The 14168-nt window shown below is 44.5% G+C and overlaps 1 protein-coding gene across 1 annotated transcript in view; it reads left to right on the top strand.

Moving 5' to 3' along the window:
• The window catches only part of stpg2 (sperm-tail PG-rich repeat containing 2), a gene marked incomplete at both ends in the record, with an annotated part of 49682 nt that overhangs the window by 2969 nt on the left and 32545 nt on the right, over nt 1–14168 (top strand). Inside the window, 4 exons of the mRNA XM_079736370.1 lie at nt 250–423; nt 2594–2712; nt 3899–4010; nt 8213–8320. Of these exons, the coding sequence (XP_079592496.1) occupies nt 250–423; nt 2594–2712; nt 3899–4010; nt 8213–8320 (513 nt within the window). The remainder of the gene's footprint in view (nt 1–249; nt 424–2593; nt 2713–3898; nt 4011–8212; nt 8321–14168) is intronic.

The raw sequence follows: 14168 nt of genomic DNA on the forward strand, positions 1-14168 counted from the left end.
TGGCTCAGCTACAATTGAGACCTAAGCGACACTTGTAAAAAGGCTTTTCTATTGGAAAATGTTTTCACATAATGAAAGGATTTAGAGACTGTAAAATATATCTTAGTGATATCATGTCAGGACTAACACAAGAAGCCGATATTGTAATGGACGTATTTGTTTTGATCCCTTTCTCTTACTTTCTGTCTCATCTCCCGGTCTCTCGCTCCTTTTCTCTCTCGTTCTCTTCCCCTCTCTCGGTCTTTCCAGGGTCTGCAGGAGGTCCCTAACCACGTGCGACTGGGCTCCCTGGCAGGCATCCCGTCTATCCCATCCCCGGGCCAGGCCTATGGCTACCAGCACGACTCGATGGGCACGCTCTGTAAGCAGCCACCCCCGGCCAGAGACGTCACCCTGGGCCCGGCCTTCTACAACCCACTGCTGGTACTGCAGCACATATCACCTTCCCAGACACAAATGCACTAATCACACAGTCACACACACACACACTCACACTCACACAAACACACGCACACACAGTTATTTAGTGTGTCAGAGAATTTACCAGAGGATTCATTACTGTGCGTGTGTGTCTGAGAGCACCTACTCTGCCCATGAGACATGGTCCATTAGCAGCAGGCAGATCTAATGCACATCTTTTGAACCCTCCCAACTTATTTCCATAGCTAATGAATGCGGGGCCACTTAAAAAAAGTCACAGCACAACGACGCTCACCCATTATACACGGCAACAAAGAGGGCCATTAGGAATTTTTCTTTAATTCATATAAGAATATTCACATAAAAATGCCCGCGATGAGGCCATTATTCACCGCTTAATGACCAGGGGGAGAAGTAGAGGTGTACTAGAGTGGTGGGCCGAGGTTGAGTCAACAGGCGGGCCGGGAGGAAGTGGGGGCTGTGACTTCGGAGCTCACAACGCCTGCATCAATACTGTCCTGCGAGTTTTTCTATTCCATTACTTTTCTGCTTGGTTTGAATCCACCTTTTGTGTGCCAGTACATTATATCGTGCACATCATCAATGTTTAATTGTTTTCTGCCTCTCCTGTCAATCATTGGGGATAAAAGGGTCTACTAAAAGCCTAATTGTTGTTATGAATCGTATAAACAGATTTTGCTGAGTAAACTATCCACATAAATATTTTTCTGTGTATTGACTGACACAATGGAACCGCTAGTCGGCAGTCTGTGGGTTGGCAGTGACAGCACAGCTGACAGCCTTCAGAAACTATTTAAATGAGTGCCGGTGAGAATGGTAGAATAAATACATCAGAAGACATATTGATTTACCTAATCATGACCCCCGCAGGTTAGATAAAAACATCTAAGTGGTCTTTTTGGGGCTGTGAGGCCATGGCATACCGCCACATCTGCAGACTCAAATGTACTTGAACATCTTCAGAGGAATTTTGAAAGTGCCTTTGTGCCATTTAATCAAAGTGGAAAGACACTGTTTGAACCCCAAGCACCGTTTTTGTTGGTTTGTTTTTAAAGCCCTCCCTGATGACATCACTAGACAGTTGTGTGAGTGCTGAACTCAATGTCATCTATGTTATGGCTTAAGCTTGTTCAATTTGTGTTTGTCGGAGACTCCGAATGCTGATGCCAAACTGCTTCCAGTTCTTTTGGCACATCAACAACCCCGTTCCCTCTTTGTTCTTATCAAAAACTGATCAAAACATCCCAGAGGGCATAAGCTCAGATATTTTCAACAATGACTTCTAAGTCGGGATAAGGAGAAAAAAGAAAGAGTGCTCCAAAGTTCTCAGAGCGCTTCAAAGTCACAGAAGTTTTTTTGGAGAGAAAACTTGGGCTGCCATGTGGAAGATACGTTAATTGCCATAATTCATTTATTTAGAAACGTGTTATGCTTCCAGCATAAAATAAATGACCTTCATGGTCTACAAACAAGTTTCGGTATCTTGTGGAGAATACACATAACGGCTTTACTCCTCTTTGTTATTTTCAAAGTTACATAGAAAATCCATAATGCGTTATCCATAAAGGGGACTGAAAAGTAACTGCAGATATTTTTCCTTTGTTCGCCTTGATATTATATTTCTCTGGTGTGTCGATATTCTCCAGTCCAAGGGAACATCCTTCTGCTCCCCATCTTATCTTTAAAACATGCAGAGCCCAGCTGAAAAGACTACAAACCCTCTGCATTTGGAGGATCGTTCAATGGGTCTCGGCCATGACCATTCTCCTATCTTTCCCCTGCCATCCACGAGCTAGTATCTTGAAAACACAGTAGAGACACTAATTGCCTCCTCCTATACTCTGATGGCTTTTCTAGGTCATTCAACTGTGGTGGAGAGGTGCGCGAGTGGACCTGATAGGTCCGGAGCGAAGCCTTGATGTTTAGCTGGGGGAGATAAGGGAAGACGCAGGGTCTCGGCCAGACCCTGACATACTCTGACATTTTGCCTGAACTTCTTGTTTCATTCAGCCCTGGTGTCTTGCCGTTTACTCTCTCTCTCTCTCTCTCTCTCTCTCTCTCTCTCTCTCTCTCTCTCTCTCTCTCTCTCTTTCTCTTTGTTTTTCTCTTTCTCTTTCTCTTTCTCTTTCTCTTTCTCTTTCTCACATCCTAGTCAGAGCAAGAGAGTTCTGTCCACAAATATAAAGGCGTCCATTTTGGGAACATGACCGGGAAGAGAGCGGAGGTGAAGATTTCCGAGGGCCCAGGTCCGGGAAAGTACCAACTAGATCAGTGAGTACCACACCACTTTCAACAGCCAATCACATTCGGAACGTACTGCAGTGTTCAGCTGTAAATAAGGTGTTTATTTTGGTGCACTCACACATTTGAACAGATCATTATTTTTAAATATTTGCCCAATATGTATTCCCCGGTCATCTCAACCTGCGGTTACTTATATTGGGACAGCACAATTAAAAAGAAAATGGACGGATCAACAAATGAAACGCCCCATATAATTATAGTAATATTTGTCGTTTTTGGTATTTTTAGAATATTGGCAGCCGTGGTAAAGGAACAATAATGCTTACGGTAACACAAGCCCCAAAGCAGCTAATATTGGAGAGTAAATAGTCTTATTGAAGACTTTGCGGAATAGACGATCTGTCCAGACAGCATGAAATATTACTCCGCTCTTTCTCCAGCCAAGGTATTATGTTTGACATCACTCACCTCGCCCAGGCCGTGCCTGCGCCTTACTAAGCACTTTGAGAATATTGAGCAGCGTTATTCACAAAGGCATCAACAACAACTAATCCAATAGCGTGGGAGGGCCACTGCAGACACATACCCACAAACAACAAAAACGCAGAAATAACAGTATTGAAGACACTCAAAAGAGAGTATGCATTTCGGGTCGAATGCACTCATGGTAATTATTTTATAAAAGGCAGCAGTGCCAAGCATCCATTTAATCTCATAGTGGCTGTCCTGAACTGTTTATTTTCATGCTATCCTTATTTCCTTTTTACCTTCCTCCCTTCCTCCCCTCCTTTACTCCTTACCTCCCTCCCTCCCTCCCTCCCTTTACCCCTTCCTTCCTCCCTCACTTCCTTTCCTCCTTCCTTCCTTCCTTCCTTCCTTCCTTCCTTCCTTCCTTCCTTCCTTCCTTCCTTCCTTCCTTCCTCCCCTCCTTCCTCTCTTCCTTTCTTCCCTCCCTCCCTCCCTCCCTCCCTTCCTTCCTTCCTTCCTTCCTTCCTTCCTTCCTTCCTTCCTTCCTTCCTTCCTTCCTTCCTCCCCTCCTTCCTCTCTTCCTTTCTTCCTTCCCTCCATCACTCCCTCCCTCCCTCCCTCCCTTCCTCCCCTCCTCCCTCCCTCCCTCCCTCCCTCCCTCCCTCCCTTCCCTCCTCCCTCCCTCCCTCCCTCCCTCCCTTCCTCCCCTCCTCCCTTCCCTCCTCCCCTCCCTCCTCCCTCCCAGAGTCCAGCGGTCCACCTATGAGAATGTGAACCTGCGTAATGAGCAGAGGAGCAGGCTGGACCCCAGCCTTCCTCGCTACCATGAGCTGGTGGTGATGCAAGAGGAGAAGAAGGTACTGCCAAGGCTCCTTCTGTTTGTCTGCATCAATGTATGGGCCTGAGTGTCTTGTTTTATCCCTCTGTGTCACCGTGTATTGTCTTAGGTCCCTCACACACATAATTCATGTGCGTCTCTGTATAACCATGAGTTGTGGAAGTGGAAGTGTGTGTGTGTGTGTTTGTCTGTACCTAGTACCTATATTTGGCGGGGTGGCAAGATCAGTTCAGAAAATGTATAGAAAGTGTGTCTATTAGGGGTGTGCATCTCTCCTTTATACGGCGATACGTATCTAGATACAGGTGCTACGATACGATTAAGGGACGATACATTTTAATATGGAGCGATTCGATGCGATTCGATTCAATGTTCTAACGATCGGGTGCGATTTGATGAGATATGAATCAATCTAATAGATACAGTTAATATTTGTTTAACGTTAGCACAATCATTTTTTATTAATTAAAATAATGCGGAAACGCAGGGCGCGCGCGGAGATATACACGAACACCCGCGCGGATCTGCCCGCTACCTTAAGTTTCATTTTCCGGATCCGTATGGAAACGGAATGAAACGTGTTGACTGTCTTGATATCAGGCTGAAGCTTCACTCAACCGATTCGCAACGTTTAAATCGGTGCATCGACAGATTATTGGTCATTTTAAATCGATTCGGGGGCCTACATATCGATGTAGTCGCAATCTCTGTTAATCCAACCGGATACCGATTCGTATCGGTGAATCGTAACACCCCTAGTATCTATGCGTGTTTGCTATTTGTCATAGTGGACATGTTCATCATATATAGTCATCAGAAAACCCAATGGTGAAAAATGGTGCCTGCATTCTGATTTCCAAGGCCAAAGCTAATTCCTTATTCCTATTGAGTGTGAGGTGCCACAATTATCTTGGTTTGAATTACCTGTGAACTGTCCCTGCACAAGATGTCTAACCATATCCTCCCTGCTCATTAAGCACATCTACAATTCAATGCAAGTCGCTTTGATGAATGTCTTCTAAACTACTCAATAGTATAAAGTTGGACATAGTATGCAGGACATAGTTAGACCGACAAACCATCTCATGATCTTGTAGGAGGATTATTATTATTATTATTATTATTATTATTATTATTATTATTATTATTATTATTATGGTTCATTCACATGCCTTCCAACACACATCATTGTCAGAGCAGAACAATAAATTGTGCTGGGCTTTTACTTATTGTAAGTAGTATATGAATTCTTAATATAAATACTGCTCCGCTTTGTCATGTCAGCGCTCAAGATGTAAATCTTTAGTTCACCTCACCACCCCTAGAGGGCAGTAGATCATAAGCTTTTAGCAGAGGTAGCGCGCTCGCACAACCGCGCCCGAACGCACGCATGGTCACACGCACGGTCACTCAGACATTGATACACCGTAGCTGGAGGAGTGGTGGGGAGTAACTCACCTGTGTATGAACTTGAGCATGCAGCCAGGATAATGCTACCTGAGCCCTCCTCCTTTCCTCTCCGCTCGCTGGCTTTGGGCGGGTGAGGCAGAGTTTGAGAAACGCCTGGCTACGTTTTATGGGGAGCTGGAGGGGGTGGGGTTGGGGGGGGTTAGGTGAACCTGCCCTGCCTGTCAAGGTCCTCATCCTCTCTGTTCAGTTTTCTTTACTCGTCTTCGCTCATCTTCTCTCTTTGCTCCTCTTTCCCACCTCTTTTCCACAGCGTCATTCGTTACTGCAATGGCTTGCAAGATCTATAGAACTAGATGTGTCTATACAAAGACACTTGATAGATGGACAGAATCTTTCTATTAGAGTAAAATACACTTTGTGACTCCTGCTTCCAAGTGTGTGTGTGTGTGTGTGTGTGTGTGTGTGTGTGTGTGTGTGTGTGTGTGTGTGTGTGTGTGTGTGTGTGTGTGTTCACTCCTGCCGTGGCCGGACCCCCTGCCACCGCTTAGTCTGCACTCTCATCTGTCATCATTAGTGTTGTACCTGACACACACACACACACACACACACACACACACACACACACACACACACACACACACACACACACACACACACACACACACACACACACACACACACACACACACACACACACACAGCAGATGGGTCATTACCAGCAGCGGGGACACCCTGGACAAACACTTTGCCTTCCCAGAGATTGGCCAGTCCAGCTCTAATGACCCCGGGTGACTGCTGCTACTGTGGGGCTGGCAGGGGGCCTCCATCTTACGTACAATAACCCTCCTATTAAGTCAACACACATTCATAATGAAAAGCTCCTCCAAATAATCATCACCCGGGATTATGTCGTCGCCACTGGCGACAAACAAGGAGACTCAGTGCTGGGATGCGCGATCAAGCCCTGAGTTTCCCCCTCCGCGCCAAAGTGAGTCAGTAAATCTTGAACTGGCTCAACTGAAGTGTGTAAGCGTCAGAGTCCCTTGTCGAGTATCAATGACGTCATCTATGTCACAGAGCATTCATGTTTCAGAGACAAGTGTCTAAAGGGGATCTCTTCCACTGTTGATTAATGAGCCCGTCACCCTCTGAAAGGTAAATCTAAATGATGCAAAGTTAAATTAGCACAACGCGTTCAAGACATTTATTGCTATTTGAAGTTTACAGCGGTGTCTAGATGAGACACTAAAATATGACACATTTCCTTTGTAATGCAACAATACTGGATAGAAGGTATCACCCACTATTTACTATAGGTTGATTGTTTGAGTGTGGCTGTGTGTGTGTGTGCGTGTATGCATATTTAGTGAGCCCCTCCCCAAACACTTTTGACCAAACTCCCACCATGCACTCGTGGATAATTGATTGTCTCAATCTAGCTGTGTGTGTGTGCGTGTGTGTGTGCGTTGTGTACTTGACCTCACACGTCTCAATTGACTTAAACAGGCCCAGGAGCAGGGAGGACGGCCAGCGAAGTGCTCTTGCACCTAATTAACCTAACGCGCGTGTTTGTGTATACTATAATATGCATGTATATTCACACGCTTCACTGAGCAGCTGGGAAAATTAACCTGGCCGTCCCGGACCACGATCCTATCAAGTACACTGCTGCGAACGCTGCTACCATCTTTTTCATCTTAGCTGGATGCCCTCCATTTTCCTATGGGAGTTACAGTGTCATTTTGAGACATGATGGTTTGACTCTGTTATCCGGAATTGACTTTCGCCCACCTCCCTGTTTGTCGGCGAGCCACAAAGCCAAGGTTGTTGCGTTACGAATGCGTCAGGCCGCCTGGATACCCAGGATCAGTGTGTCTCCCCGCTAAAGTACTCTTTTTCCCTCGGTAGAAATACTGCAAAACAGATTGATTTGAAAAGTGAAGGAGTGCAACATGTTTTGCCTCACAAAGAGCTGGTGGTTTTGCAGGTGGTTTGTGTCTGTGACTCCACGAACGATGTCCTTCATAATGTCTCTGCTGGCAACTGATAATACTGTGAGTGTAATAAAGCAGCTAATTGTAGTTGTAGCCCTAGACTGCCACTAAACAACCATGTAACACAAATACTGTGTGTGTGTGTGTGTGTGTGTGTGTGTGTGTGTGTGTCTGTGTGTGTGTGTGTTTGTGTATGTGTGTGTGTGTAACAGAGCTTTAATTATGCACTCAGCTTTCTTCAATTTCGATATCTTCTCTCTTTTACCCTTTTTGTCCTCCATCCTCATGTTCCCATCTTGTTTGTTGTTGTTGTTGTTGTTGTTGTTTTAAGTACAACACTTCTCTGTTCCATTCGATGACGACCCTCTGTATGAACAAACCATTCACCCTCTGTTCTTTGAGCTGCACTCTTCATAGATATATATTGTGTTCAGTAAAAGATGTGGAAATGGTAAATAGACTGCATTTACACAGCGCTTTTCTAACCAGTGGCCACTCAAAGCGCTTTGCCTAACATTCACCCTGCCTAACCTAACCATGCAAGGCGAAAGCCAGCTTGTCGGGGAGCAGTTAGGGTGAGGTGTCTTGCTCAGGGACAGCTCGGCACTCTAGCTAGGAGGAGCCGGCGATCTAACTAGCAACCTTCTGGTTACCAATCAACCTGCTCTACCTCCTTAGAATGTGTTTGTTTAATTTCCATCCGAAAACAAAAGTGAAACTAATCACCAGATAAATTCTGCAAGCATCGCTTAAATATAACCCTCTGTTTAAACGTTAAGTTTACTTCCATTTGTGTTTGTTCTCTCCCCTCCACCAGAGCGTGCCTGGTCCGGGCCAGTACCATATCAGGGGTCAGTTTGACAAGCCTGTGGATGGCAACGACAACCCATCCATCAGCTGTCCTCCCTTCCTCTCTGAAACCAAGGTACGCTGCAGACAGACCTACCTGTGCCCCCTGTCTGGCCGCGGCAGGCCTTCACGCTGGGGCCCGTTTTATAGAGCGTGTGTATATATCACTATGGGATTTTGCTGAGTCAGGCTTGTAACTTGTGTGACCTTAGTGTGACCTTTACCCTTTTCGAAAGTAGAGAAAGTAGAAATGTTTGTGAGTCTAGAAATATGGTCAAAGTTCATAGTTCCTTTGATTGGATCGCATGCACGTCTTGCCTCTCTTTGTGTCCATCGACCAATGCATCATGTAGCCCTGTTCTGCCACCGTCCCCCTGGGGTTTAAAAATAAACCATACTTTGGGATCACTTTTTTTTACTTTGGGCGATTAGTGGGCAAGCACTGGACTCAGTATTTTTCAGAGTTTGACCAATGTCGGCTTAACGCGTTTCCTTTCAGGGGGAAATTAATTGAGTAGCTCCTGTTTGCATGCATCACATGCCAGATTAGTTTCTTTATGGTGTGGTGGAGTTGTTTGCTCAACCAATATTTGTGTGCACAAAGAGCAAAACAATCGAAAATGTGATTGCATTTATTCTCGTATAATGTATGCAATGCGTGCGGTATGAATAGTGGATCTTATATCAGGTCCCAGTCGCCCTTTGTATGGGCGCAGTTAAATATTTCCTGTGTTTGTTTTCCCTATAACACTTGAAATGAAGAAAGCAATATTTATTCATTATATCTGCACAGAATCATTTCCTAGGGTTGCTTCATAACTTTTTTTGGTATTATTGAATCAAAAACAATAAATTACAATAAATTGTATCTTGAGTGTATGATAATGATGAGGAAGGTCTCTCGCGAAAGTTCTTTGAAAATATTTTATGAATGAAAAGGTCTCTTTCGCCTTAGAAGGCAACAGAGCGCCTCTAGCGTATGCAGTAAAAAAAAAGGGTATTGTGTTGTAGGGAGTCAAGTGTTGTTCTGTACATTTCAGTGTGGCTTTTGGGTAGCTCGGGGGCCTGGTGGGCACTGATGCCTTACGGCAAGAGGAAGGTCCTTGGTTCTTGCAACGCCTTCTGTGATCCCCCAGGTTCAGGGCTGCTCCCGCTTCCATGCATGTCAGGGTTTTTAGCAAGGCGCTTTTGTTAAAGGTGCACTTGTTTCTTGACAAATAAACCGGCCCAAGGCCACAGCAGTAAGGAGATTGTTGGTGGCAATAAGGTGGAAGCATATTAATTAATGCCAAATAAACAGAGGAAGGCCACCGAGCTATTTGAGCAGAGTCGTTGTTTATTCGTTAAAGTCATTATTATTTAATCAATTTGTGTTTTTCTTTTTGTCCCTCGCTGTCCTTCCATGATGTTCTTCAACATTGAGGCAACAAGAAGCCTGAGGCTCTAGGGAACATTGAAATGAGGAGAGAGAAAAACAAATCCTCTATTTGAGTCACTGCTCCTCAAAGGAGGCAGCAGGCTTTTGAAATGAACACGTTAGATTAATTTTTAAATCCAAGGTAATGAGCCGGACCCTTGCGGTCTAATTGATATGCGGCGAGTGGAGGGAGGCTTCGGATGGGGGTTAAGATAAGTTTATTTGAAGACTCTGCGGGGAGAATATAAAATATATGGAACGGCGTGTTTCTAAGTCCCATGGATGACTGAGCTCCCATTTGGTGTTGTCATGCCGACAAGCCTGTGCCCGAGTGCGAAGAGCTGTCTTAATTGACACCGTGAACACACACACGCACGCACACACACACGTTAACATCTGGAGGAGGAGACACATCAAGGGGCCTCATTTATAAAGTTACATGCAGACACATTGCGCGCTACAGAAATGTACTTCAGAAATGAACTAAAAGTCCCTGTCGCATATTAGCTCTCACATCACAACTGTTGACGGGCGGTCAAGGAAATGATTGTGTATACTGCTGGGAAACTACTGACGGCTCACTAGAAGTCATCCATGTTTTAATTTCAGCACAGAGGGTTGAAGGCTGTCAGTGCCTGTGTTTGTGTTGGCATGTGAAATGTAATGTAACAGACTAATATTATATCCAAGACAAAAGAGTACAATAGATATTGCCGTGCCAGGGAACCGCCAAAGCTGAGAAATATGTTTCATTTGAAATGTTGATTGCTTCGCAAGGAAGTGATATGTTTAATCCAGGCCACCAGGCCGCCAAATTTGGGAGGTTTAGGTTTGCGCCCAATCAAATTTGGACGTCAAGTGAGTGACAGTACCTTTTTTATTCTCGCTCGGTGCCCTGTGTAGCTGTCAAGAGTGCAGGCAACCGCGCACTGACTGCATTGTGGGATAGCGGGACATTGCTGTAATTAGATGGCCTGTTCAACCACCGTCGTTGTAAACCTTGTATGTGTGCCAATAATTCTGCCAGTGGCTTATGGCATCCACTTCCTAGGAAAGGTGTATTAGTCGCCAGAACATCAACTCTGGAGAACAGCTTGATGTGGATCTGTGATCTGCGTGACTTGTTTCAATGGGGTCAGGCCTACTCAGATGTTTGACACAAAGCAGAACATAGGGCCAAGAGATAATCTTTCCAAGAGACCAGAGATTCAGAGGTGTTCATAGTGGTTCAAAGCCTCTGTCTAATGTTATCCAACTACTATCAAGACAGACCGTTGTCATTGTGAAATGTTGTATGTATTTCTACTGATGACATGTAAATCTACTAATCGGTGTATTCATTCATTAAATTAAACCTGGGCAATGTGCAAAGTTTTGAATGGTTTTATAATGTGCAGCACTTATTATTCTTAAAAAAGTCATCCATGGGTTATAACTTTAAGTGAATTTTGTTTTTGAAGGAAGCACCACTACCCTTGGAAAAAGCAGGCAAAAATGTAGAAGCAGCAATTATTATTTTCTTTTTCCAGAACATCATCTGTTTAGAAGGAATTGTAGATTCTCCATCTTTATCATTCATAAACGTGTCAATATAGATTGCCTATCATCTCCTTTATTATTTATATAACCGTGGGTCACAGTTTTGAGAATTTACATGCATTTACATGCATGCATAAGCTCATATAAGCTCAAGGTAAGATATAGACTCATAAGAATGCTGAGGAAACACGGGAAAATATAATAGCTTAGTTTACGCACACACACACACACACACAAACACACACACACACACACACGCACACACACACACACACACACACACACACACTCTTCTAGTACAATAGTCTAACGTAATCCATTGGCTATAATGAGAATGCGCCATCAAAGTTTCATGGGCGTAATGTGTGTGTGTGTGTGTGTGTGTGTGTGTGTGCGGTTGTGTGTGTGGCAACCGCGGGCCATGACCTGGTTTTCCATGGCCGCATGCTGCGTTACACTGCCTTGCTCGACCCTGTGAAGTCATCCTCCCCTCCTGTGGGCATGCATGCGTGTGTGTGCACGTGCGCATGCCAAAGCCTCATAAATGATATTTTCTCCGTAGAGAAACAAGCAACAGCTTCTCAGATCTGGGTCTCTCCCAGTGGGGGGTTGGTAGGGGTGTGTGTGTGTGTGTGTGTGTGTGTGTGTGTGTGGGGGGGGGGGGGGGGGTAGGGGGTTAATGTCGGTATCTTGCATCGAAAGAAGGAATTGGAAGTAGGAAGAGGAAGAAGAGAGGAAAAAGGGCTGTGGGTGGAGTCGGGGGGGAGCTGCGGGGATTGTATGAATGAAAAGATATGAGGAACAGCTGGAATCTTCCATTTCAACGGCGCTCCCACCTCTTACCAAATGTTCTTCCTAGTATCAAAGCCCCCACCACCACCCCTACTCCTTGCCATGCTTTACTCCTTGACATCTCATTTCCCTGACTCCCCCCGGACCCCTAGTCCTCCGCTGGTTGGCTGAAAGCCTCCCTGTCTTCTTCTTCCTCCAATGCCTATTATTTCACCTCCCCACTCCGCACGTCAACATCACCTTTTGCTCCTTTGTAATCCATCCCTCTGTCCGTCCGTCCCCCACAGTGTCACTGTTCTCTCTTCCCTTTTCTTCTTCTTCATTTTCTCTTTTGAATTTTTTCTGGTTGTAGTTTTCTTTCCCCTTAAAAAAAACACTCCCCTTTCCCCTTTACTGCTACAGGGGAAGCAATTTCAGACAAACAATTTCTGTCTGTCTGTCTGGCTGTCTGTGTAAAAGCAGTTTGCTAACTTAATGATAGCAGTGTGGCACACACCTTACAGATAGACGCTTGAAAGGTCTTTTGGAAAGGAAATATCCAACCGCATACGGAGAGATTAGAAAGCCACAAAACCAAAAATAGTTGGACTTTCATAATAACGAGTCATTTCTGAATAAAAGATCCCACTTATTTCTGTGCTGAATCTGAACAATTTTAAACATCAGACCTCAAAAATCGACCCAATGCTAGACTGAATTTGAAAGCCCCACTTTAATCATGACTTACTCCATTAAGTTATTCAAAATATACATTGTTTCTTTCTTTAAGTTAGTAACTTTCTTCCCAACTTACATATAGGATACAACACAGAAAAGCCCAAGCCCTCCTTTTGCTATTTTGCATCCCATGCATCGTGAACCTGCAACATCAGTCCTTGTTTTATCACGCATTTTACGGGCAGACATTTACCCGTTAAAAAATGCTGCAAGTGAAGCCTTTAATGGCGAGCTTAAAAATGTCTACGGCGACTATAAATTAGGCTTCAACAAGGACAGCGGAGAGGCCAGTGTACCTTGACAGGTGGCTCTGTCCTACAGTATAAATCCAGACTCTTAATGAGGCTCTTTTAGGACACCTCATTGCGGTGATACAAACTGCCACCACACTTCTTGTGGCGCTATCCTTTTGGCTCTTCCTCATCTTTAATTTTTTCCTTTTCTCTCTCCCTCCCTCACTCTCTCGTTTCTCTGCTCTTCTTCTGTCCCGACAGCCCCGCCTTGCACTTACCCTGTTTATCGTGATTTTCCTTTCCTCCTGCTCGGTCAATTGCTTGATGATTCATCTGTGTTGTTGTGGATGTTTGTAGCGTATAATCGGCGTCCTTTCTTGTTCAGCCTGTCTGGATGTGGCCAGTTTTATACAATCCATTTGTTGAGCATATCTTTCTCTTGTGAATGCAGATTTCTCCATGTTATGTAAATTTGTCTTGTCCACTAATTTCTTTAAATTTCAGTACAACATTTGTATTAGATATCAGATATTGGTCTAACATGTCATTGGCACATGTGTGACAAATATCCAATCTCTAATCTGTGTTTCCTTTGTGGGGACACTATGTTTATGTGCAAGTGCACCTGCAGAGGCGTGCAAGTTCAAGTGCACGTGCACAGGCATGTGCAAGATGCTAATGAGCGCGTTCACAGTGCTGATGGGCGCAGAGAGGTTTTAGTGTGATCACTGATTCAAGTAGGGCTCTGTTGCATTCCAGCAGAAATGGTCCCTCACAACGGTACAATAATATAACAAGCAATAGCATGTGAGCCCAAATGTTGGTGAGACACATTTCTGTCGCATTTAAAGTCCAGTGGGTATAATAAGTAGCAGCTATTGGTCAGGTTGCAATGTTGAGATTACATTAACTGAATACCCCCCCCCAAATCAATCAGTTGCCAGTAGATATATTCGTTAGAGGGACATCGTTTTTAATTGCACCAAGGTCTGTCTTTGACGGCTCTAGCCTGCAAATATATCAGTTTAACTAATCCTAATTGGGTACCTATGTCATAGTCACCTTGGTCTTTGCACATGTTGTAGGACATGACGCAGGTAACGGCCTATTTTTCTCAACACACAGTCAGCCATCAATAGTGTGAAACTACATTCATACCTTTAGATATCGCTTTCTGTTATATGTATTCGTCATTCACATCGATAGCTTTTTCTGCTACAAGCCAG

The sequence above is a fragment of the Pollachius pollachius genome (genome assembly GCF_949987615.1).
Source record: "Pollachius pollachius genome assembly, chromosome: 1".
Classification (NCBI taxonomy): Eukaryota; Metazoa; Chordata; class Actinopteri; order Gadiformes; family Gadidae; genus Pollachius; species Pollachius pollachius.